Here is a 22,324-nt window from a genome sequence, read left to right as displayed (position 1 = left end):
TCTTATCCTAAGTCCTCCATGGAGCAGGTTCTGGGGTCCCTCCCCGTGGGCCACAGAGCCTGCTTGACCACATGAGGCTTCAGGACACTGGCTGCCATCCAGAGCCCAGGGTGTGCTTGTTGGGGCATCACCCCTGCCCCATCCCGGCAGATGGCATGCTCCAAGACTGTGGTCACCCCAGGACACCCTGGCAGTTCCCCCAGCCCCCCAGCCCAGCATCTGGATGGAGCTCTGTGTGGGTTTATATCCAAAATGTCCTCACTCCCAAGGACCAGGCTTTGAGACGAATTGTAACTGCATCAGCCAGACTCTAAAATCAGAATATTTTCATTTTACCTTAGCACCTTTAACTGATATTTACATCTCAAGAAAATCTAACATTGGCACAAAACACAGTCGGGTCATTTCTGTACTTACATAGATAAACAGAAACCTGAGCAACTATTATTTTAAAGAAAATGATGCCTAGGACTCGGCAGTAGAGAAGGGGTTATCTCTCCTTCCATCCTTTCTACCTGTGTCAGTCGGATCCCTTCTGGAAACAGATCAGATGCTCAAATTTGAATGTGTGGGGCTATTAGCCAAGGGTCCATTTCTGCAGGAGGGGCTAGGGCTTAAGGCAGCCACAAGGGTTAGGAGCAGCTGAGCTGTGGTCACCGTGAGGCCCAGTGGTCCCGGGGGGGTGAGGGGAGTGGCCCCGGGGGACTCATGTCCAGGGGCCGCCTGGGAGGCTCACCACCTTGGTTGAGGGACACAACCAACCCAGCACTCTCTCCTAGGAGGAGCCGAGACATGCTCCCATCCTCCCTCGCCTCTGTCCACGCCTCTGGTTTCCTTCCGACATCCCTGTGGGCTGGACCACCCCAAAGCTAAGGGCCAGGCAGCCTCAGCATTTGCCAGGGACTGGGGTGGGCATGGGGTGCAGTATGGAAGAATATGCGAGGAGCCCGTCTTTACAAGCAGAGAGAGGGAAGCACAAAATATTGCAGAGTCTCCTGGCTGTGGGGTCTGGGGAGCTTAGTGTTAGCAAAGCATCTTCCTGAGGGCTGTAAAATGTGAGCCCAGGGTAGCAGGCCAAGCTCCCCAAGGCAGGACGCGCTGGGCCAACAGGCAGCGTGGGTAGCAGGATGTGCAGCATGGGTGGCCGGGGCCGAGAGCCTGCACAGGATGGGCCCGCCCAGGGTGCAGAGTGGCCGTGTGTGCCAGAGGAAGTCAGAGATCCTGCAGGATGCTCCCAGGAGAACTCAGCGCTCAAACCTGCACCCTGAAACATCGGTCGGTGCCTGGGTGAGAAATGGACAGGAAGAGCCAAGGCTGGTGGCATCCAAGCCACAAGGGGTGCGTCGAAGGCTGCAGTAGGGAAATTTGGAAGCCTGAATTAGGGCAGTGATGCACAGAGAGTGTGAGAAGAAGGTGGATTAAAGAAATAGCCAGTGAGTAGCGGATTCAAGATGGCGGAGGAGTAGGAGGATGTGGAGTTCATCTCTCTCTACAGATGCGTCAGGAATACACCTATAGATGCAACAGTTTTCACAGAACACCTGCGGAGAACTAGCAGAAGACCTTGGACACCAGAAAGGACTATAAAGGTCCCTGCATAACTGTGTAGGATAGAAAAAAAGAAGGGAGAAGGAGGAGGAGAGGAAGCTGGACGGGACCTGCATCCCGGGGTGGGGGAGCTGAAGCAGAGGAGAGATTCCCGAATTCGGGGAAACCCCCACTCCAACGGGGAAGCCCCATCTCTGACGGGGAATTCAATTGAGACAGAAGGGATGCATTTGAGGCTGTTGGAAGAGGGTGAAGTGGCCAATCTGTGGCAGACGGGACAGAGTGATAAATAGACAGTGTGTACATCCGTTCATGGGTGTGCAGGGGGGCTGGGAGCTGGTGTGTGGGGATTGGAGAACAGACCCAGAGCGAGAACTCCTGTTGGCTGTGGGGCGATGGACTGAAGGGATGGAATGGAGGAAATCCACAGCAGGAAATGCCTACGGAGGAAGACCGGACTGCCATGGAAACAGGGCACTTCTGCTGAGTCACACGCAGGGGAAGGAGCCACTGTTGTAGCCTCTCTCTCCCCACACGACAGAGCCTGCCGACGACAATAAAAGAAGCACACTCAGAGCTGGCCCTCACGCGCCTGTAGCTGGGCACCAGAAAAAGCCCTCACTATGGCCATATCTCTTGCACCCGTGGCTGCTGGCTTTTTTGTGCATTTGGCGCTGCCAGGGCTCTGCGATCCAAGTAGTCATACCACCTCTTTGCCTGGTCCTCACAGCGACTGACCCAAGAGCTCGAAGGCAGCCTCAGGACTGGACTACTGTGGATGGACCTCACACAGAGGTGGGGATAAAACCAAAGCTGAACCCCAGGGACAGGGTGGCTAAGGAAAAAGGTCAAAAATTTTTCTATCAGCTGTACAAGCTGAAGATTAAATCCCCACGAAGCTAGGTAGTCCCTGCGTCTGTGGAATACCTGAGTAGGCAATGAGTGTTCCCACAAATGAAACGGTCTAGCTCTGGCAGCTATGGACTTTGGGGACAGCACATGCAGGAATCAGGCCAGATCAGAGTCTGAGTGGTCCCCAGAGCACCCACAGCAGGTCCAGAGACCAGCCCAGAGGCAGAGGAGAGGCTCTTGGGGAGGCGGAGGTGGGCTGTGGTTCATGGTATGTGCAAGGACACTTACAGCGGAGACCCCAGGGAAACATAATTATTATTATTAATTCTATTTGTTTTGATTCATTCTGTCGTTGGTTCTAGCTTTTGTTGTTGTTGGGGTTTTTTTTTTGTTTTTTTTTTTTTTCTTTCTCTTTTTGTTTGGTGGTGGTGGTTTAGTTTTTTTTGGTTTCTTGGGATCTGCATGTTTTATAACGTTTATTTTTTTATTTATTTTTACTTTGCTTTTCTTTGGTTCTGTGTTCTTTTCCCTTATTTTTTCTTCTTTTTCTTTAATATATTTTTTCTTTCTTTTTTAAAAATATATTTCCATTTCTACTTTGCTTTTCTGTTGTCCTGTGATTTTTCCTTTTTTATTTTATTTTATCCTATTTTTTTAAATCCTATTTTTTTAAATCATTTTAATCAGTTTTTTCTGTTTCCTTGCTTTATTCTTCAGTAGGCACATTGCTTTGGTTTTGTTTTTAGGTTATGTGTTTCTGTTGGTTCTAATCCTAATTGTTTGATTTCGTTTTTGAGTTCTTCTATTTGTCTGGTTATTCTCTTGCTTTTTGTTTTATTTGGCTCTGTTTTTGTTTTTTTTACATATGTGTTTCCTTGTCTCTGTTTTTGTTTGATTGATTTTGTTTTTACCATTTCTCTGGGGTTTTGTTTGTCATTTTTAGAATATATTTTCTATTTTCTTTTTTTAAAATTTCTGTTTCTATGTTGCCTTTCATTTGTTCTTTCTCCTTTCTCTTTTTTTTTTATCATTTTCATTGGTTTGTTTCTTTGCTTCATTCTTCCGTTGGCACTCTGCTTTGATTTTGTTTTTTGGTTTTGTGTTTTTGTCAGCTTTCTTAATTGGTGGATTTCATTCTTGGGTTCTTTTGTTTGTCTGGTTGTTCTCTTGCTTTTTGATTTATATGGTTCTGTTTTTGTTTCTTTTGTGTGTGTTTCCTTGTTTCTGTTTTTTTTATTTTACTTTTTACCATTTGGGGTTTTGTTAGTCTTTTTTTTTTCTTTTTTGATCACCTTTATTGCTGGGATGAGCAACTTGTGGGGTTTGGTCCCTTGACCAGAAATCAGGCCTGAGACTCTGGTGGGGGGAGCACCAAGTCCAGGATGCTGGACCACTAAAGAATTCCCAGCCCCAGGGAAGACTAATCACCGAGAGCTCTCCTGGAGGCCTCTATCTGAATCCAGACCCGGCTCCACCCAACAGCCAGCAGCTCCCAGTGCAGGACGCCTCACACCAAACAACAAACAAGACAGGAACACAAACCCACCTATTAGCACACAGACTACCTAAAGTCATGCTAAGGTCACAGACACTCTGAAACACACCACCTGACACGGCCCTGCTCATCAGAGGAAAATGACTCAGCTCCACCCACCAGAATGTAGGCACCAACTCCTCCCATCAGGAAGCCTACACAAGACACTGGACCAATGCCACCAATGGGGGCAGAGAACAGAAGCAAGAGGAACTATGACCCTGCAGCCTAGAGAAAGGAGAGGATCAAATACTGTAAATTAGACAAAATGAGAAGACAGAGAAATATCTTACAGGCAAAGGAGAAGATAAAAACCCACAAGACCAAATAAATGAAGAGGAAATAGGCAAACTACCTGAAAAAGAATTCAGAGTAATGATACTAAAGATGATCCAAAATCTTGGAAATAGAGAAAATACAAGAAATGTTTAACAATGACCTAGAAGAACTAAAGATCAAACAAACAGTAATGAACAACACAATAACCGAAATTTAAAATACAGTAGAAGGAATCTATAGCAGAATAATTGAGGCAGAAGAACGGATAAGTGAGCTGGAAGACAGAGAGTGGAAATAACTGTTGCAGAGCCGAATAAAGAAAAAACAATGAAAAAAATGGAGGACAGTCTCAGAGACCTCTGGGACAACATTAAGTGCACCAACATTCGAATTATAGGCATCCCAGAAGAAGAGGAAAAAAGAAACGGGCTGAGAAAATATTTAAAGAGATTGTAGTTGAAGACGTCCCCCAAATGGGAAAGGAAACAGTCAATCAAGTCCAGGAAGCGGAGAGAGTCCCATACAGGATAAACCCAAGGAGAAACATGCCAAGACATATATTAATCAAACTAACAAAAGTGAAACACAAAGAAAATTATTAAAAACAGCAAGGGAAAAGCAAAAAATAACATAAAGGGAATCTGCATAAGGTTAACAGCTGATCTTTCAGCAGAAACTCTACAGGCCAGAAGAGAGTGGCACAATACATTTAAAGTGATGAAAGGGAAAAACATACATCAAGCTTTAACTGACACATTAGACTAGATGGACTGAATTGATATTTATGGGACATTGCATCCAGAAACAATAGAATATGCTTTCTACTCAAGTGCACATGGAACATTCTCCAGGATAAATCACATCTTGGATCACAAATCAAGCCTCAGTAAACTTAAGAAAACTGAAATCATATCAAGTATCTTTCCCAGCCACAATGCTATGAGACTAGATATCAGTTACAAGAAAAAAACTGTAAAAAGTACAAACACATGGAGGCTAAACAATATGCTACTAAATAACCAAGAGATCCCTGAAGAAATCAAAGAATAAATCAAAAATACCTAGAAACAAATGACAATGAAAACACGACCCAAAATCTATGGGGTGCAGCAAAAGCAGTTCTAAGAGGGAAGTTTATAGCAATATAATTCTACCTCAAGAAACAAGAAACATCTCAAATAAACAACCTAACCTTATACCTAAAGAAATTAGAAAAAGAAGAACAAAAAAACCCCAAAGTTAGCACAAGGAAAGAAATCAAAAAGATCAGATCAGAAAGAAATGAAAAAGAAATGAGGGAAACAATAGCAAAGATCAATAAAACTAAACGCTGGTTCTTTGAGAAGGAAAGAAAATTGATAAACCATTAGCCAGACTCATCAGGAAAAAAAGGGAGAAGACTCAAATCAAAAGAATAAGAAATGAAAAAGAATTTACACCTGACACTGCAGAAATACAAAGGATCATGAGAGACTACTACAGGCAACTATATGTCAATAAAATGGACAACCTGGAAGAAATGGACAGATTCTTAGAAAGGCACAACTTGCCAAGACTGAACCAGGAAGAAATAGAAAACGTAAACAGACCAATCACAAGCACTGAAATTGAAACTGTGATTAAAACTCTTCTGACAAACAAAAGCCCAGGGCCCGATGGCTTCACAGGAGAATTCTATCAAACATTTAGAGAAGAGTTAACACTATCCTTCTCAAACTCTTACAATATAGCAGAGGGAGGGACACTCCCAAACTCATTCTATGAGACCACCATCACCCTGATAACAAAACTAGACAAACATATCAAAAAAAAGAAAATTACAGGCCAATATCACAGATGAACATCCTCAACAAAATACTAGCAAACAGAATCCAACAGTACATTAAAAGGATCATACACCATGATCAAGTGGTGTTTATCCCAGGAATGCAAGGATTGTTCAATATATGCAAATCAATCAATGTGATGCACCATATTAACAAACTGAAAGATAAAAACCATGTGATCATCTCAATAGATGCAGAAAAAGCTTTTGACAAAATTCAATACCCATTAATGATAAAAACTCTCCAGAAGGTGGGCATAGAGGGAACCTACCTCAGCATAATAAAGGCCATATACAACAAACCCACAGCCAACATCATTCTCAATGGTGAAAAACTGAAACTATTTCCTCTAAGATCAGGAAGAAGACAAGGATGTCCACTCTCACCACTATTATTCAACATAGTTTTGGAAGTTTTACCCACAGCAATCAGAGAAGAAAAAGAAATAAAAGGAATCCAAATCAGAAAAGAAGTAAAACTGTCACTGTTTGCAGATGACATGATACTATACAGAGAATCCTAAAGATGCTACCAGAAAGCTACTAGAGCTAATCAATGAATTTGGTAAAGTAGCAGGATACAAAATTAATGCACAGAAATCTCTTGCATTCCTCTATAATAATGATGAAAAATCTGAAAGTGAAATTAAGAAAACACTCCTATTTACCATTGCAACAAAAAGAATAAAATATCTAGGAATAAACCTACCTAAGGAGGCAAAAGACCTGTATGCAGAAAATTATAAGACACTGATGAAGGAAATTAAAGATGATACAAATAGATGGAGAGATATACCATGTTCTTGGATTGGAAGAATCAACATTGTGAAAATGACTCTACTACCCAAAGCAATCTACAGATTCAATGCAATCTCTATCAAACTACCACTGACATTTTTCACAGAACTAGAACAAGCAATTTTACAATTTGTATGGAAACACAAAAGACCCCGAATAGCCAAAGCAATCTTGAGAAAGAAAAACTGAGCTGCAGGGATCAGGCTCCCAGACTTCAGACTATATTACAAAGCTACAGTAATCAAGACAGTATGGTACTGGCACAAAAACAGAAATATAGATCAATGGAACAGGATAGAGAGCCCAGAGATAAACCCATACACATATGGTCACCATATCTTTGACAAAAGAGGCAAGAATATACAATGGAGAAAAGATAGCCTCTTCAATAAGTGATGCCAGGAAAACTGGACAGTTACATGTAAAAGAGTGAAATTAGAACACTTCCTAACACCATACACAAAAATAGACTCAAAATGGATTAAAGACCTAAATGTAAGGCCAGACACTATAAAACTCTTTGAAGAAAACATAGGCACAACACTCTATGACATAAATCACAGCAAGACCTTTTTGACCCACCTCCTAGAGTAATGGAAATAAAATAAAAAATAAGCAAATGGGACCTAATGAAACTTAAAAGCTTTTGCACAGCAAAGGAAACCATAAACAAGATAAAAATACAACCCCTAGAAAAGGAGACAATATTTGCAAATGAAGCAACTGACAAAAGATTAAGCTCCAAAATATAAAAGCAGCTCATGCAGGTCATTATCAAAATAACAAACATCCCAATGCAAAAATGGGTGGCAGACCTAAACAGACATTTCTCCAAAGAAGACATACAAATTGCCAACAAACACATGAAAGATGCTCAACATCACTAATCATTAGAAAAATGAAAATCAAAACTACAAAGAGGTATCACCAGTCAGAATGGCCATTATCAAAAAATCTACAAACAATAAATGCTGGAGAGGGTGTGGAGGAAAGGGAACCCTTCTGCACTGCTGGTGGGAATGCAAATTGATACAGTCACTATGGAGAACAGTATGGAGGTTCCTTAAACTGAAAATAGAACTACCATATGACCCAGCAATCCCACTACTCGGTATATTCCCTGAGAAAACCATAATTCAAAAAGAGTCATGTACCACAATATTCATTGCAGCTGTGTTTACAATAGTCAGGACATGGAAGCAACCTAAGTGTCCATCGACAGATGAATGGATAAAGAAGATGTTGCACATATATACAATGGAATATTACTCAGCCCTAAAAAGGAACGGAATTGAGTTATTTGTAATGACATGGATGGACTTAGAGTGTCATACAGAGAGAAGTAAGTCAGAAAGTGAGAAAGAAATACCGGATGCTAATGCACAGATATGGAATATAAAAAACGGTACTGATGAGCCTAGTGCCAGGGCAGGAATAAAGACGTAGATGTGGAGAATGATCTTGAGGGCATGGAGGGGAAGGGGAAGCTGAGACAAAGTGAGAGAGTAGCATTGACATATATACACTACCAAATATAAATGGCTAGTGGGAAGCTGCTGCATAGCACGGGGAGATCAGCTCGATGCTTTGTGATGAGCTAGAGGGGTTGGATAGGGAGGGTGGGAAGGAGGCTCAACAGGGAGGGGATATGGAGATATGTGTATCCATATAGCTTACTCACTTTGTTGTACAGTAGAAACTAATACAACATTGTAAAGCAAATGTACTCCAATAAAGATACCAAAAAATAAAAAGGAATAGCTAGCGAAGGGGGCAAAATCGAAAACTGATGTCTGTGTGGATATAAAAATAAGGAGGGGAGTCAACAATGGCAGCAAGGGTGCTGGCCCATGTGTGACCAGTCAGTGGTGGAGCTTCGGCCAGCAATGGAGCAGAGAAGAGACCCAGGTCTGGGTGCTAGAGGTGATGTGACCTAGGGAGGGGCGGCTGCAGGTTGCTGTCCAAGGTCCCCCTTCTCTTGCATCACAACCATGGCACCTTGCACCTGTGTCTGGACATATGGTTGATTCTCCCCAGCACCTCCGAGTGCTGGGACTTAGAAGGACAGAACTGACATGCAAGCCCATCAGGAGACACAGCCTCTCTTGAGAAAGAACAGCCAGGCAGGAGTTTATTAGCTGAGCCCTGTCACGTCCTGCATGTGGTATTTCCCAGGGCACTTTTGGACAGTTTCTATTTAGAAGAGATTGTTTGGATGAGTCAAACAATGGGGACTTGAACTAAAGGAGCTCTTGTACGTGGCTCAGATTAAATGTTAAGGGATGTATCCGTTTGCTTGGGCTGACACAGACCCTGCAGCTTAAACAACAGAAATGCATTGTCTCACAGTTCTGGAGGGTGGAAGCAAGATCCAGGTGTCAGCAGGACTGGTGTCTCCTGAGGCCCCTCTCCTTAGCTTGCAGACAGCCGCCTTCTCCCTGTGCCCTCACATCATCTTAACCTCTGTGTTTGTCCGTCTCTGTGTCCAAATATTTTCTAAGAGAGACAGCAGTCATATGGGGTTAGGGCCCATCCATATGACCTTATTTTAACTTAATTACCTCTTTAAAGACCTAACTCCAAATGCAGTCACATTCTGAGATACGGGGGTTAGGACATCAACATATGAATTCTAGGGGGGACACATGTCAAGCCATAAGACAGAGGTAGGTGCTGAGGGCAGTGTGATGGGCTCATATTCTCTTGCACGTCTTCCTGGAGTCAAGCCTCATGCCTGCTGGGTCCTGGGCCTATTCGCCCTTAGCAGGGACTTTCCCCCTTAGGAGACCAAGGCAGCACTTGCACTGCCAAGCACCTTTAGGGTGACGCCGTTCTCCAGCCTTCCTCCCCTTCTGATGCAGGGAGACTCACTCAGAGCACAGCCCCCATTGCCATTTGTATGCCGCTGGGGGCCTTAAACAGGCGGATACACCTGCTGTGATCAGTTCTGGTCTGGCTTGGTCTGATTAGAAAGCACAGTAGTTACTGAAAGGTGTAGGTCACATCAAAGGAAGCTTAATGTAATACCTTTTCTTGTTTCTGTTGAGTTCATCTCTTCTTCTGAATAAGCATGACTGGTTTGATTTAGATGGTTCATCCTTGACTGCTGTCCCGAGAAATGGTTTCCATGTGCGGCTGTTGCGGAGAGAACCGTGGCGGTGGGCATTCTCTCACTCCTGACTCGGGAGCTGGGTTTTGTGTGTAACGTCTCATGCACTCGGGCCTCTTGACGCTTTAGCTGGCACTGAGGTTTCCAGTCTTGAATCTCTTTTTAAAGCAGAACTTTATTCTGGAATTGCCACAAGGTGGGGGGGAGGGAGAGGGCATCACACAGTGTTGATTGGCCCTCCTCCTGCACGTTCCTTTGCATGAGTTCTGCAGAAGAACCAGTGCCATGTTGGTAAATAACAGGCTTGCAGGAAATGCGTCCCCCCAGCATGGTGTTTTGGGCTTTTCTTTATTGTTTAGCTTCTTTTCTTCACCATAAAATATATTGATTTCCCTGGTTGTGAAGAATACAGATTGTGTCTTAGGTTGAGAGGCAGCCCCATCCCTCATGCAGGTGACCAGGGTCCAGAAGTGGCAGGAAGTGCTGTTTTCCTGGAACCCTTAACGGCTTCTTCTGACCTTGTACCTCTCCAAACTAGCTCTGCTCGCTGGTCAGTGGGCACTGCTAGGAGCTGGTGGGAGGGGCGACACCTGCAGGGATCCTTGGTGACTTCAGAGAAGGAGTTTGGGCTGTGGGTGTGTGTGGGAGGGCTGGGGAGGGCTGTCCACATAGGGTGTGAGAAGGTGGCTTCTTGGAAGGCCCTCCTCTTGGAAGGCAGGTGGCACTGCCTGATTGATGTAGGTTAGGCAGGGCCCCTGCTCTAGTTCTGAAAGCCTCCAGGGCCTCCCCTTGTGACCTATTCGTCAGGCTCCCAGGACCTCATCCACCCCAGTGTGGCCCTGGCACACTCCTGACCAACAGGGGTGAGGGTGCGGCTGCCATTAGTAGGTCAAGAGGATGAGTTTGAAAAGCAGTTGCTTAAACGTGGGATATTCTCTGAATCTAAATAGCAGTGAAACCAAATGTATAAAATTGTATCATGGAGTTTACCACATTTCAAATTTAACATGCTAATATTTCTAATAATTGTGTGACTTTTAATAAGAAAAACAGAATGTAGGAAATACTGCTGAAATCAATATGATCCCCTTTTCTAGAGAAATATTTGTACCCTTGTGACAACATGAGGTACTGGTGAGGAGAAGTGTTCTCTGTGATGATCAGGACATGGGCAGAGATCACCTGGCAGGGCCTTCCTGGGCCAGCTTTCCAACCCGGTCCCCCAGTTCCCGACTCTGCCCTCTCTAGCTGTGGCCAGACCTTGTGGCATGAAGCCTACAATGGTCCTGGTACCAATTCTGACGTGTGGGTTTTTCCCACACCAAGCTGGGTGTCCCACAGTCTAACTCAATTCTGATGCTATCTACCTGGGGAGAGCTTCAGATCCCACAGGTGACAGGCTCAGTCCTGTGTGTCAGGAACAGCCGGTCTCGAAGACCAAATGTTAGAACAAAAGATGTTCCTAGTGCTCTGATCACTTAGGAAATTACAAGAATTTTAGGAGCTCTGTGCCAGGAACTGGAGTCAAAGACTAAATGTTAGAACAAAAGATTATCCTAGGACTTCTATTTACAAAGGTGTCAGGAGCCCTGTGTCAGGAACCGGGGGCAGAGATAAAATCATATATTTCTTATTTCACAAAGCCCGTGGGCAAAGTAAACGAACAAACATCAGGCTCTGGAGGGGCTTCTAGAAGCCCAGTTACTGGTGAGTGCCAGCCCCATCTCAGCTCTTGCAAAGGTCCACTGAGACCCTCCACCCCTCCCCTCCCCAGCCCCGGGTCTAGGCCTTCCTTCCCAGAGCGGTGCTGCTTGAGCTGTGAGGCCATGTAAGCACCCACGTGACACATGCCAACTGTTCCATGACAGCATACACAACAACGGGAAAAAGGCTGGGCTCTACAAAGAAAACCTGCTGCTTCGAGGCTGCACCATCCGAAACACAGAAGCCGTCGTGGGCATCGTCATCTACGCAGGTAGGTGCTGCGTGTCACGTGCTGTCTGTGATGGCATTGGCTCAGCATGGTGGGCTGGCTATTCCTGGACATTGCTCCTGGCTGTTTTGGTTTTTTCCTGATTATCAAAGTAGCATAAACCCATTGTAGAGAACCAGGAAAATAGATGGACGCAAAATGTCTAATAATATCTGGACCAGAAGTGTTCTTAGCATGTTAGCCTATTTCTTTCTGTGCATTTCCCCGTGGTGGTTACATAGTTGAGATTAATTGTAGAGCCTACTTTTCTGACTGAACTTATCCCATATGGATCATTGGATGGCAGCACCCTTTTCCAATCCATGGAGTCAGCGTAGCCCGTCCCTTTCCTGCTGGGCACTGACTCACCGCCTCCCCCGCAGGACATGAGACCAAGGCTCTGCTGAACAACAGCGGGCCCCGCTACAAGCGCAGCCGGCTGGAGAGGCAGATGAACTGCGACGTGCTCTGGTGTGTCCTCCTCCTCGTTTGTATGTCTCTGTTTTCAGCCGTCGGTAAGTCTCCTCAGAGGTCACGATGAGTGGGCACTGCTGGACGGCTGCCGGGGGCCCCGGCTGGGCTGTCTCTGTCTCCTTCTGACCCAGTGCTCTAATTAACACACATTTGTCACTGGCTTGGACTCAGGGGATGTTTGCATTGGCAAGGCCACGTTGAGACGTTTCGATGAATGAGCTCCGCAAACTAGTGTTTTTCGAATTGGCATCTTCTGGGGTGGAAGAACGGCTTAATCATGCCTCCTGTAATGATTCCAATGCAAAGAGTGATACTAACCTGGTGATAACAGGAATCAGAGCAGTAGAAGCACAAATGCTACTATTAGGGACTCTGTGAGAAGAGGGAAAACATTATTTGGGTCCCAAGAAGGGGCTAGCAGTTAGGCTGTGTGCAGCCTGGCGCCCCCAGCTTCTGGTGGCCTCCAAACCGGCATGCTGCTTTGGGAGTGCCTGGCAGGGAAGCGCGTGGACCTCCAGGTAAACGACCTTCACCGTGTCCCGCTCAGCTGCCATCACACACCAGACAGGTGTGACATGGTCTTGGAACTCAGTGGTAAAAGGCACTGGTATACGGGGCATGAAAAGGGCTCTGTCATCATTTAGGTGTGGGGCTCAGTTGAAATAACGTGTGTTGCTGTTGGCTTTTCAGAGTCTGTGAGATGTGAATTTTGAATCTCTAAGCAGGGACAATTACAGGTAGTATTCAGAGCCTATCGAGACTGGTGTTTAGTGAGGCATTGGGAAATTCCTTTCTGGGATTTCTCGTTGGCAGCTACCAGCACACGTCCAATTCCTGTGTTATGACCAGTGGTGCTATTCAGTACCAACGATGGGAAAGGCCGGGGTTGAGGCAGAGTCCAAGTCCCGGGGCCTTCCTTCCAGTGCTCTGATTGTAGTGCCAACAATACCGTGGGCTTTTGCTTTCTTAGGTGGCCAGGTGGGCTCATAAAACCCGATGTACTTGTGTCAGGTGAATGACGTTCCTCTTTGAACTTTGCTACAGGACATGGACTATGGGTGCAGCGCTATCAAGAGAAGAAATCATTATTTGATGTCCCTGAGTCTGACGGCACCTCTTTATCCCCAGTCACAGCTGCAGTTTATTCGTTTTTGACAATGATAATAGTTCTGCAGGTAACAGTACTAAGTTCCATATGACAATTGCTTTACTTTTCTGATGAGAACTTTGAGTCATCATAGTCTGCTAAGAACTTCCCACAAATTCTGCACCTGGGAGGAGCACAGGTTCATCTGACAAATGTGTTACCTTTTGTTTTCCCACCCGACTTATCTAAAGGATCTTTTCTTGGGTGCTTTTCAAGTTAAAATTCTCCTTTTCTATTCTTAAGATTTTTAGGCTCTGAGGGGTCGGTTTTTCCATCATTGGTTCTGTTTTGTTTTTCCACTCAATTACTTCTTTTTTTTTTAAATTAATTTTTATTGGAGTGTAGTTGCTTTACAATGTTGTGTTAGTTTCTACTGTACAGCAAAGTGAATCAGCTATACATATACATATATCCACTCTTTTTTGGATTTCCTTCCCAGTTTCTACTGTACAGCAAAGTGAATTGGCTCTACGTATACATATATCCACTCTTTTTTGCATTTCTTTCCCATTTAGGTCACTACAGAGCATTGACTAGAGTTCCCTGTGCTATACAGTAGGTTCTCATTAGTTATGTATTTTATATATAGTATCGGTAGTATGTATATGTCAATCCCAGTCTCCCAATTCATCCCACCCCCCCTCCACTCAATTACTTCTTAAAAAAACCTACATTTTTTTCTTAACATCTTCATTGGAGTATAATTGCTTTACAATGGTGTGTTAGTTTCTGCTTTATTAACAAAGTGAATCAGTTACACATATACATATATCCCCATATCTCTTCCCTCTTGCGTCTCCCTCCCTCCCACTCTCCCTATCCTGCTCATCTAGGTGGTCACAAAGCACCGAGCTGATCTCCCTGTGCTATGCGGCTGCTTCCCACTAGCTATCTATTTTACGTTTGGTAGTGTATATATGTCCATGCCACTCTCTCACTTTGTGCCAGCTTACCCTTCCCCCTCCCCGTGTCCTCAAGTCCATTCTCTATTAAGTTTGCGTCTTTATTCCTGTCTTAAACCTACATTTTTATTTCAGAATAATTTTAAGGTTTACAGACAAGTTTCAAAAAATAGTACAGAGAGTTCCCATGTGTCCCTCACCCAGTGTGTCTTAATGTGAGCGTATTACATTTCTCTGGTACATTGTCAAAACTGAGAAACCGGGCTTCCCTGGTGGCGCAGTGGTTGAGAGTCCGCCTGCTAATGCAGGGGACACGGATCCGTGCCCCGGTCCGGGAAGATCCCACATGCCGCGGAGCGGCTGGGCCCGTGAGCCATGGCCGCTGAGCCTGTGCGTCCGGAGCCTGTGCTCCGCAGCGGGAGAGGCCACAACAGTGAGAGGCCCGTGTACCGCAAAAAAGAAAAAAAAAAACCTGAGAAACCAACTTTGGTACTTTGTCTCAAACAAAACTCCAGACGTCATTCGGATTCTACTAATCTTTCCACTGATGTGCTTTTTCTGTTCCTGGAGTCAACTTAGGATATCACATTGCATTTTGCAGCATTGGTTATTATTATTATTATTAGTTCCCATGCTTCCTGAACAATCCCCCATCACTAACTGAGAATTTATGCCCCCAAAAGCCTGTGAGAGTGGAGAGGGGCAGTGAGCATCTCTGTCACCCTCCTTAGGGACACAGTGAACAGAAGATATTGGCTTAACCTTTGCCTGGAAGGGGCATTCTGCTGCCTTATATCACATGTACTTGAGTTCGTCCTGTAGTAGGTGTTGCATTAACATATACTTAAGTTACCCAGAGAACCCAGTTAGTCTGGATGTGATATTCTGAGCCCATAAGTATCAGTTCAATACTGTTACTCCAGAGATAAAGAAAAAATTAAGCGTTGATTTCATGAAGGTTATTCTAGAATTGTCAAAGCATAACCGTGACTGTTCTTCTCAAAGCCTCTCCCCTCTGCTCTGTATTGTACAAAATCACAGAGATTGTCCTTCAGCACAGAACCAGCCACTGAAAAGACTATCTCTTCTGAGCTGTGGGGTTGTGTCTGCGGGACAGGCAGCTCCTGTCACTGGGAGCCCCGGGACAGCCTGGGTGTGAGGTGACTTTGCTTATGAGGACTCTGACTGTGCCATGTGTTTTGTGTTTCTCTTTTCTCTTTTTCCTCTCCTAGCTTCTCTCAAGCACAACTTAGTAATATGAAAACGCTTGCTTCTATACAAGCCATGGTTTCCATACTTCCAGACACGATAGTGGATTTCCGCTCTGCAGTGGCACCGTAGGCTGTCCTAGTTTAAACTCTTTGCCAATATCCTAATACTCTAACAATACTGACTCTAAGCCAACTTGTTTAAGCTCTGAAAGGTACAGTATAGTCCCTACTTACTTGGGGTTGTAGTTATTTGTCGTTTAGCTTGGACTAAATCCACAGTTCTCGGGTCTTCACGGTCATTCATTCTATGTGCCTTGTGTCTCCTAGGTTTTGATCCCAATTTCCTTGTACGTTTCCATTGAAATTGTTAAAGTATGCCAAGTGTACTTCATTAACCAGGATATAGAGTTGTATGATGAGGAGACAGACTCACAGCTGCAGTGCCGAGCCCTGAACATCACGGAAGACCTAGGGCAGATACAGTATATCTTCTCCGATAAAACTGGCACTTTAACTGAGAATAAGATGGTTTTCCGAAGATGCACTGTGTCTGGCATAGAATATTCTCATGATGCAAATGGTGAGTCTGGGGATGGGGGCTCCCAATCTGGGCAGGACCAGAGAGCTGCTGTATCAGAGTTGCATGCCCATGTGCCTGTGTGTGCGTGCGTGTACACATACACACACACACACAGCTTCAGGGGTTGATGATTTTTGAGGAAGAATAAAACAGAAAGGCTGGCAGAGCAACTCTGGACCAGCATCTATAGAAAAGGCCCCTCCTTATTGCTGATGGCGCCCTGCTTCCTGCACTATCTGCTGTGGTGGGCATCTGCTTAAACACTCATTTTCTGCCAGACAAGCAGAACCAAAGAGGGCAACCTTGAGGAACTCACCTCAGAGGCACCCGGTCTCTGTCACACCAAGAGGCAAAGAGATGTTTCCTTTGTCACGCATCAGTCTCCTTGTTATCAGCTGCAAATTCTCAGCAGGGCACTGGGCAGTTCATGCTGCTTTCTTTCCTCTGGAATATGACCTCCCAGAGGGAAGTGTCACCTCACTTTGGAATTTAGGCAGTCCCTCCTCCCACCTCTCCTTTTCTCATCCTTGGCTGCCTCCCTCTGTCCCCTCTGAGCACATAGGGGAGCCATCTGCTTCCTAAGTCGAGGGGTGCCTGGAGCCAGCTGCCCACCCAAAACAGGAGGGGGTCCCTGTACCACAGAAGTGTCTCTGGGGCCATCGTACCTCTGAGAGAGAGGGCACCTGCTCTGCAAACAGGACTCCCCTTCTTTCGTGGAACAGCATCTGAGAACATCAAAGAAACCTTGCCACAGAAACAGAAGCAAGTACAGAACAGGGGGACAACATGGGGGCATCAATAGGAAGCTGTTCTTTAGGGGCATTTGGTGGGAAAGATCTGCTGGAAGCACGAGATTTTTGTGAGTTTTATAAAACCAAGAATTATCATGATATCCACTATATCCTCCATGATAAAATGAATCATATTAACAGAAGGCATAGGAATGTGTCCAATTTGTTTAATGTTTTATTTGCCACTCAAAAAAACTGGTCAGGAACAGTGTCCCATCTGCCCACCTGCCTCCCTCTCTGGCTCCTCCCTTCCCTGACTTCCCAGGCTTGTGCAGAAGAGCTTGGGGGCCTGAAAGCAGACCTCATCCTGCTTATAAATGAGTCAGAGGACCAGGTCTGAAGTCGGCCTTTGAACTGGAACTGAGGCTCTGGGGGCAGAATCCCAAGTAAGATTACAGAAGGATTTTCACAGTTGTCAGATGCTTACCATAAAACCAAAGGGGTCCATCGCCCCCAGAAGACACAGGAAAGCATTGCTGGGGAAGGTGGAAACAGCCAGGTGTCTCTGCAGCATGTTTTAAAGAAGAGCTGTGATCAGTGACTGACGGGCCCCTGGGCGGGCACCCTTCGCAGCTGCTCGCATGGTCCGACCTCTCAGATCTGTTAGTAAAACGAATTCAGGTGGGTTTGACTCTGAGTACTGAGCCCAGCTCACGTGTACCTGAACCGGGTGCACAGACCATGGGCGTGTCCCTCTCTACTTCGTGTCCTGGTGACGGTGCAGGGCCAGGGCCAAGCATCACCTGCTCCTTGTCTCCGTCTTCCCCAAAGAGCCCGAGGGCATCGCTGAGGCCACTGCTGTCTGGTCACAGAGCACAGACGCACCAGCAGTGGCCTGAGGGATGGCCGCTTTCAGGCTAACATCTCATCACTGCTGTGGGAGGGTGGGCGGGCAGATGTGCCCTTGGGAGGCTGACACCGTGCTCATAATGTCCAAGCCTAGGAGCTAGACAGGCCCAGTCCAGGCTTTGCCCTTCCTTGCCATCCACTCACCACCTCACTGTCAGGGGGAAAAGGGGGCAGGTGCAGGAGTTTTCTCCTGGAATTAGGAACTCCCTGAGGTGGAGTCCTGGGGTTGGCAGTTACCCGGCCTGGTGGCCATGGACAGGTGACTTCCCTTTCCTTATCTCTAAAGAAAAGTCTTCCCAAAGAAGATGCTGAGTTCAAGGCCTGGCCCACAGGACAGACCACACCATGGCATGCCCAGACGGGGGACCCTTCTCTTAGCCCCTCACACGGGCCACCTCCTGTTAGGATGCCTTGTGTTGCCACCCAGCACCGGGCCTGCCCTGGAAGTTCTTAAGAGTTGCTTGTTTGGAGCGAGTGGTCCCTATGGATAGTCTCCTGTTGCTCACATATGCTGGAAGAAGCTGAACTAACTGGGCAAAGCCAGGAACACGTGTTGAGAGCCCTTGTTAGCAAGAACAGCAGCGTGGGTGCACTTCTGTGATTCACTGAGAGCCCTGGAGGCCTCAGGGACTGTCGCTCCACGGTGCCCCCTAAGAGCCAGGCACAGCATCACAATCACCGTCTTCTTCAGTGGAGCTCTGCTTGCTGGGTCTGAACACTGGCAGCATTCTTCCACGCTGTACAACCCCAGGAGGATGTGAGCCTCCCTGCTGCTAAGTGCTTCATCCCCACCTGACGTTGAGCAAGGAGCCCTCTCAGGAGAGCACCGTCAACACAGCCTGAGAACCGTTATTTCTGCTTGACTGCAAGGCAGATGCTCAATGCGTGATCTGTCCTGACAGCCCCAGTAAGCAGGTGGCCCTGTGACCCTGGCATGAAGGTCAAAGCCTGGAACCCAGCTACTCTGTGGGCCTCCCAGCCACCTGCCCACCCACCCCATTCACATGGGGGCTCCCCCTGAACAGAGGGGCTGTATGTGGACCCATCTCCACCCACATCTGACTTTTTGTGGGATGGGGTGGCCCCTTTGCCATCACGGGCGGGACCTGAGCTTTGGCATCCCGTGGGCCTGGGTACCATCTCAACCCCCTGCCCCTGCATCCCATGACCTTAACAGATGAGACTCAGTCTTCTCATCTGTGACGTGGGGTTGAGAACATAAGCCCCATCGGGTCCACTGAAGGTGCATGTAAATGAGAACATCCCCCATCCCTCAGTGGAAACCCCTGTCAAACATGGCCTCGCCATCAGAGAGCGAGGGTGGTGAGGGCCCAGGGTGCCCTGCTGGATGCCTTGTGGAACCTAGACCCTTCAGTATCACACACAGCCTCCCCACGATGTCACTTAGTTCCCCTCCCCCACAGCCCAGCGTCTGGCCAGGTACCAGGAAGCAGACTCGGAGGAGGAGGAGGTGGTGCCCAGAGGGGGCTCACTGCCCCAGCGCAGCAGCACCGGGAGCCACCAAAGCATCCGAGTCGTGCATCGGAGCCAGAGCACCAGGTCACACCGGCGCACCAGCAGCCGTGCCGAGGCCAAGAGGGCCAGCATGCTGTCCAAGCACACAGCCTTCAGCAGCCCCATGGTGAGTCCTGCAGCCCTCCTTCCCGCTGTCACCTCCCCCAGTCACCAAAAGTGTCTGTTCTTCACTGGGGAGTTACCTCTGTTCAGTTAGGGGATGTTTTTCTGTCCAGTGCCTTCTTCCCACACTGCTGTATCTTTTCCAAAACACTGATTAGGTCCCCTTACCAGGCGGGGACTGCCGATGACCCAGCCAAGTGGGTGACGGAGAGGAAGTCTGCCCTGCCCTATGAAATGTGTAAAACATCAGGGCAAGATGACAACTGTGCAAAAGCAAAGTCAGATTAAAAAAAAGAAATTTAATTAGATGAACCCAAATCCATCCTTCGCCTTGTCAACCGCCCAAACATTTATGGACCATTCTCATCCGGCAGGGAAATTTCCAGAAGTACGTGAGTGACAACCTCTAAAAGATCCTTTCACTTCTAAAATTTTTGAAGACCAGAGAGGGAGAATCCGTTTTGTTCACGTATGGTGGCCTCATTCTTTTATGTCCTTCGAAACCCATATAGAAGGTGCCATTTGAATAGAGGTCATCTAGACTTGTGGTCACTGATTGTTGTTGGGTTTACATGGGGCACGTGGGCGGGGAGCTGTCACCCGAGCAGCAGGGAGGCTGTGTTGGAGAAGGTTTTCCTGACATCAATTTCACAATCAATACGGGTTAAGAGTATTTGAAATGTTCCAACTTCTGACCTAGGAAGTTAGTGATTCAGTGAAAGATTTCTGTGCATAGAAGCTTATCAGTGTGTTATTTACATCAATAAAACAGCGAAAAAATGTACCCAGTGATAAAGGAATGGTCAAATAAATTATGGTATGTCTGTTTTTATGCCGTTAAAAATTATGTTTTCAAATGGCTCTTAAAGGCCTGGTAAAGTTGAGGCAATATAATGTTTTTGGGGAAATGGAAACTGCCAATTTATGTATAAAATATTTTGATTAAAAATGTACATGTATAGAAAAAAGACGAAGGAAAGGCAGAGAAGCATGTTTTTTAAAAAGTATATATTACTGTAAGGTGGTGTGATAGAGATCTGTTACATTTTCCCTATTATTCTCTTATTTTTCCAAATCTTTCTGAGTAAGATATGTTAATTTTATAATAATATATATTCTTGGAGGTATTATTTTATAAAAAGAACATGTGTACCTTCTTATATATAAGAATATATGCATTTCATATGTTAGCTGTATATTCTTATACAATCAAGATTATACATAATTTGTAATTATAAAATGACGTGTGTATATATGAGGTGAAGGTCTGTTTACAGCTTCTAGTAAAATCAAGGTGCCTTACATAGTCAAGCACTAAAAAGGACACTTGGCAGGTCACTGGGTCAGACTGACCCTTCGGCCCTTGTGTTCTTCCCAGGAGAAGGACATAACGCCCGACCCGAAGCTGCTGGAGAAGGTGAGCGAGTGTGACAGGTGCCTGGCCTTTGCAAGGCACCAGGAGCACCCATTGGCCCACCTCTCGCCTGAGCTGTCTGACATTTTCGACTTCTTCATTGCACTCACCATCTGCAACACAGTGGTGGTCACATCCCCGGATCAGCCACGACAAAAGGCAAGTTCTGGAGCATCGTACTGTGAGCCCGCAGAGCCCCTGCCCCTAGGTGTGGCCCCACTGGTGTCAGTCTTCCTGAGAGGGAGCATGCTTCCCTGTCTTGCAGGAGCCCGGTCGCTCAGCACCACTCTCAGGTTTCAGGGGGTGTGCTGGGGGCTTCAGACGGGGCAGGCCAGCTCAGTAGCTCTGTGGTGACATCCTCAGACTGCAGTGGGCAGGTGCTAGGACTGTGGCGAAGAGGGAGAGGGCAGCCAGCCAGAGACAGCTACTGAGCCCAGGATGAGAGGGGCACAGAGCATACAGGCGTGGCCCAAGGTGGGCAGTGGCAAGAGGGTGGCTGCCCTCCATGCTGACCAGAGCCTCAGGGTCCTAGATTCTTACATGAGAGGGGACAGGATGGGCTGGGGCCCAGACTCTGGTAGGAGCGCCTGGACTTGCATCCTGACGACACTATAAGCTGGTCCCCTCCTGTGTCTTTGGCACCTTGTCTGGGATGTGGGGGCGGTGGTGGGATTCAGGGAAAGGTCTCAGAGTAGAGTTTGGCACATAGTAAATGTATTTGATGTTAATAAAGGCCTTTAACATTGGCGTTCAGGAAGTGGTTGAGAATCAGTGGGAAGTTACTTTGGGTGGTAGAAACATAGCAACACCAAGTTGGGTTTTGTTTGGGTTAACATCAAGGTTCTCTCCAAAGAGAGTAAGGTTTTATATGTGAAAGGAACCTCTATAACTCAAGCGCTCCTCCGGGTGGACCAGGTGGTGTTGCAGGGGGTGGGGTGCACCTAAGCATGGCTGTGCGTCATGCAGCTAGGCAACTTTAAGTGGATACAAATGAAGGTGTTCTAGGGCTGATGCACACTATAGGTCTGTACCCGGTCACCCCCACTCTCCCAGACCCCTTCCCCTCCTCCTGGGCCTTCCAGCAGGTTCTGCTGGTGAAGCCATTGTTGTGATGGAGGGTGAACAAGGGGCCCCTGCCCTCTCTGCGGCAGCAACATATCTGGCAGCAATGTGACCCCCCTGTACTATTTGCTCATACCCCACTGGCCTTTGGAGGCCCCAGTGGGCCTGGCGGATCCCAGGTGGACGGGCTCTGACACTCAGAGAGCACAGGCTTGTGCCATCAGCCCTGGGTGGAGGCTGCTTCCTTTTGCAGTTCACCTCTCAGCAGCCTTGGCATCCCTCGTCTGGCCTCTGGGTTCTTCCGCCACCCTGTTCAGTCCCTCTGGAATACTTCCCTGA

At 46.6% G+C, this 22,324-nt stretch overlaps 1 protein-coding gene across 1 annotated transcript in view; it reads left to right on the top strand.

Moving 5' to 3' along the window:
- Positions 1-22,324, top strand: part of ATP10A (ATPase phospholipid transporting 10A (putative)) — a 177,729-nt gene that overhangs the window by 121,890 nt on the left and 33,515 nt on the right. Inside the window, 6 exon segments of the mRNA XM_019945970.3 lie at positions 11,814-11,920; positions 12,301-12,432; positions 13,436-13,566; positions 15,979-16,231; positions 19,296-19,513; positions 20,888-21,082. Of these exon segments, the coding sequence (XP_019801529.2) occupies positions 11,814-11,920; positions 12,301-12,432; positions 13,436-13,566; positions 15,979-16,231; positions 19,296-19,513; positions 20,888-21,082 (1,036 nt within the window).

The sequence above is a fragment of the Tursiops truncatus genome, chromosome 2, assembly GCF_011762595.2.
Source record: "Tursiops truncatus isolate mTurTru1 chromosome 2, mTurTru1.mat.Y, whole genome shotgun sequence".
Classification (NCBI taxonomy): Eukaryota; Metazoa; Chordata; class Mammalia; order Artiodactyla; family Delphinidae; genus Tursiops; species Tursiops truncatus.
This window is presented reverse-complemented; position numbering and strand designations above follow the sequence as displayed.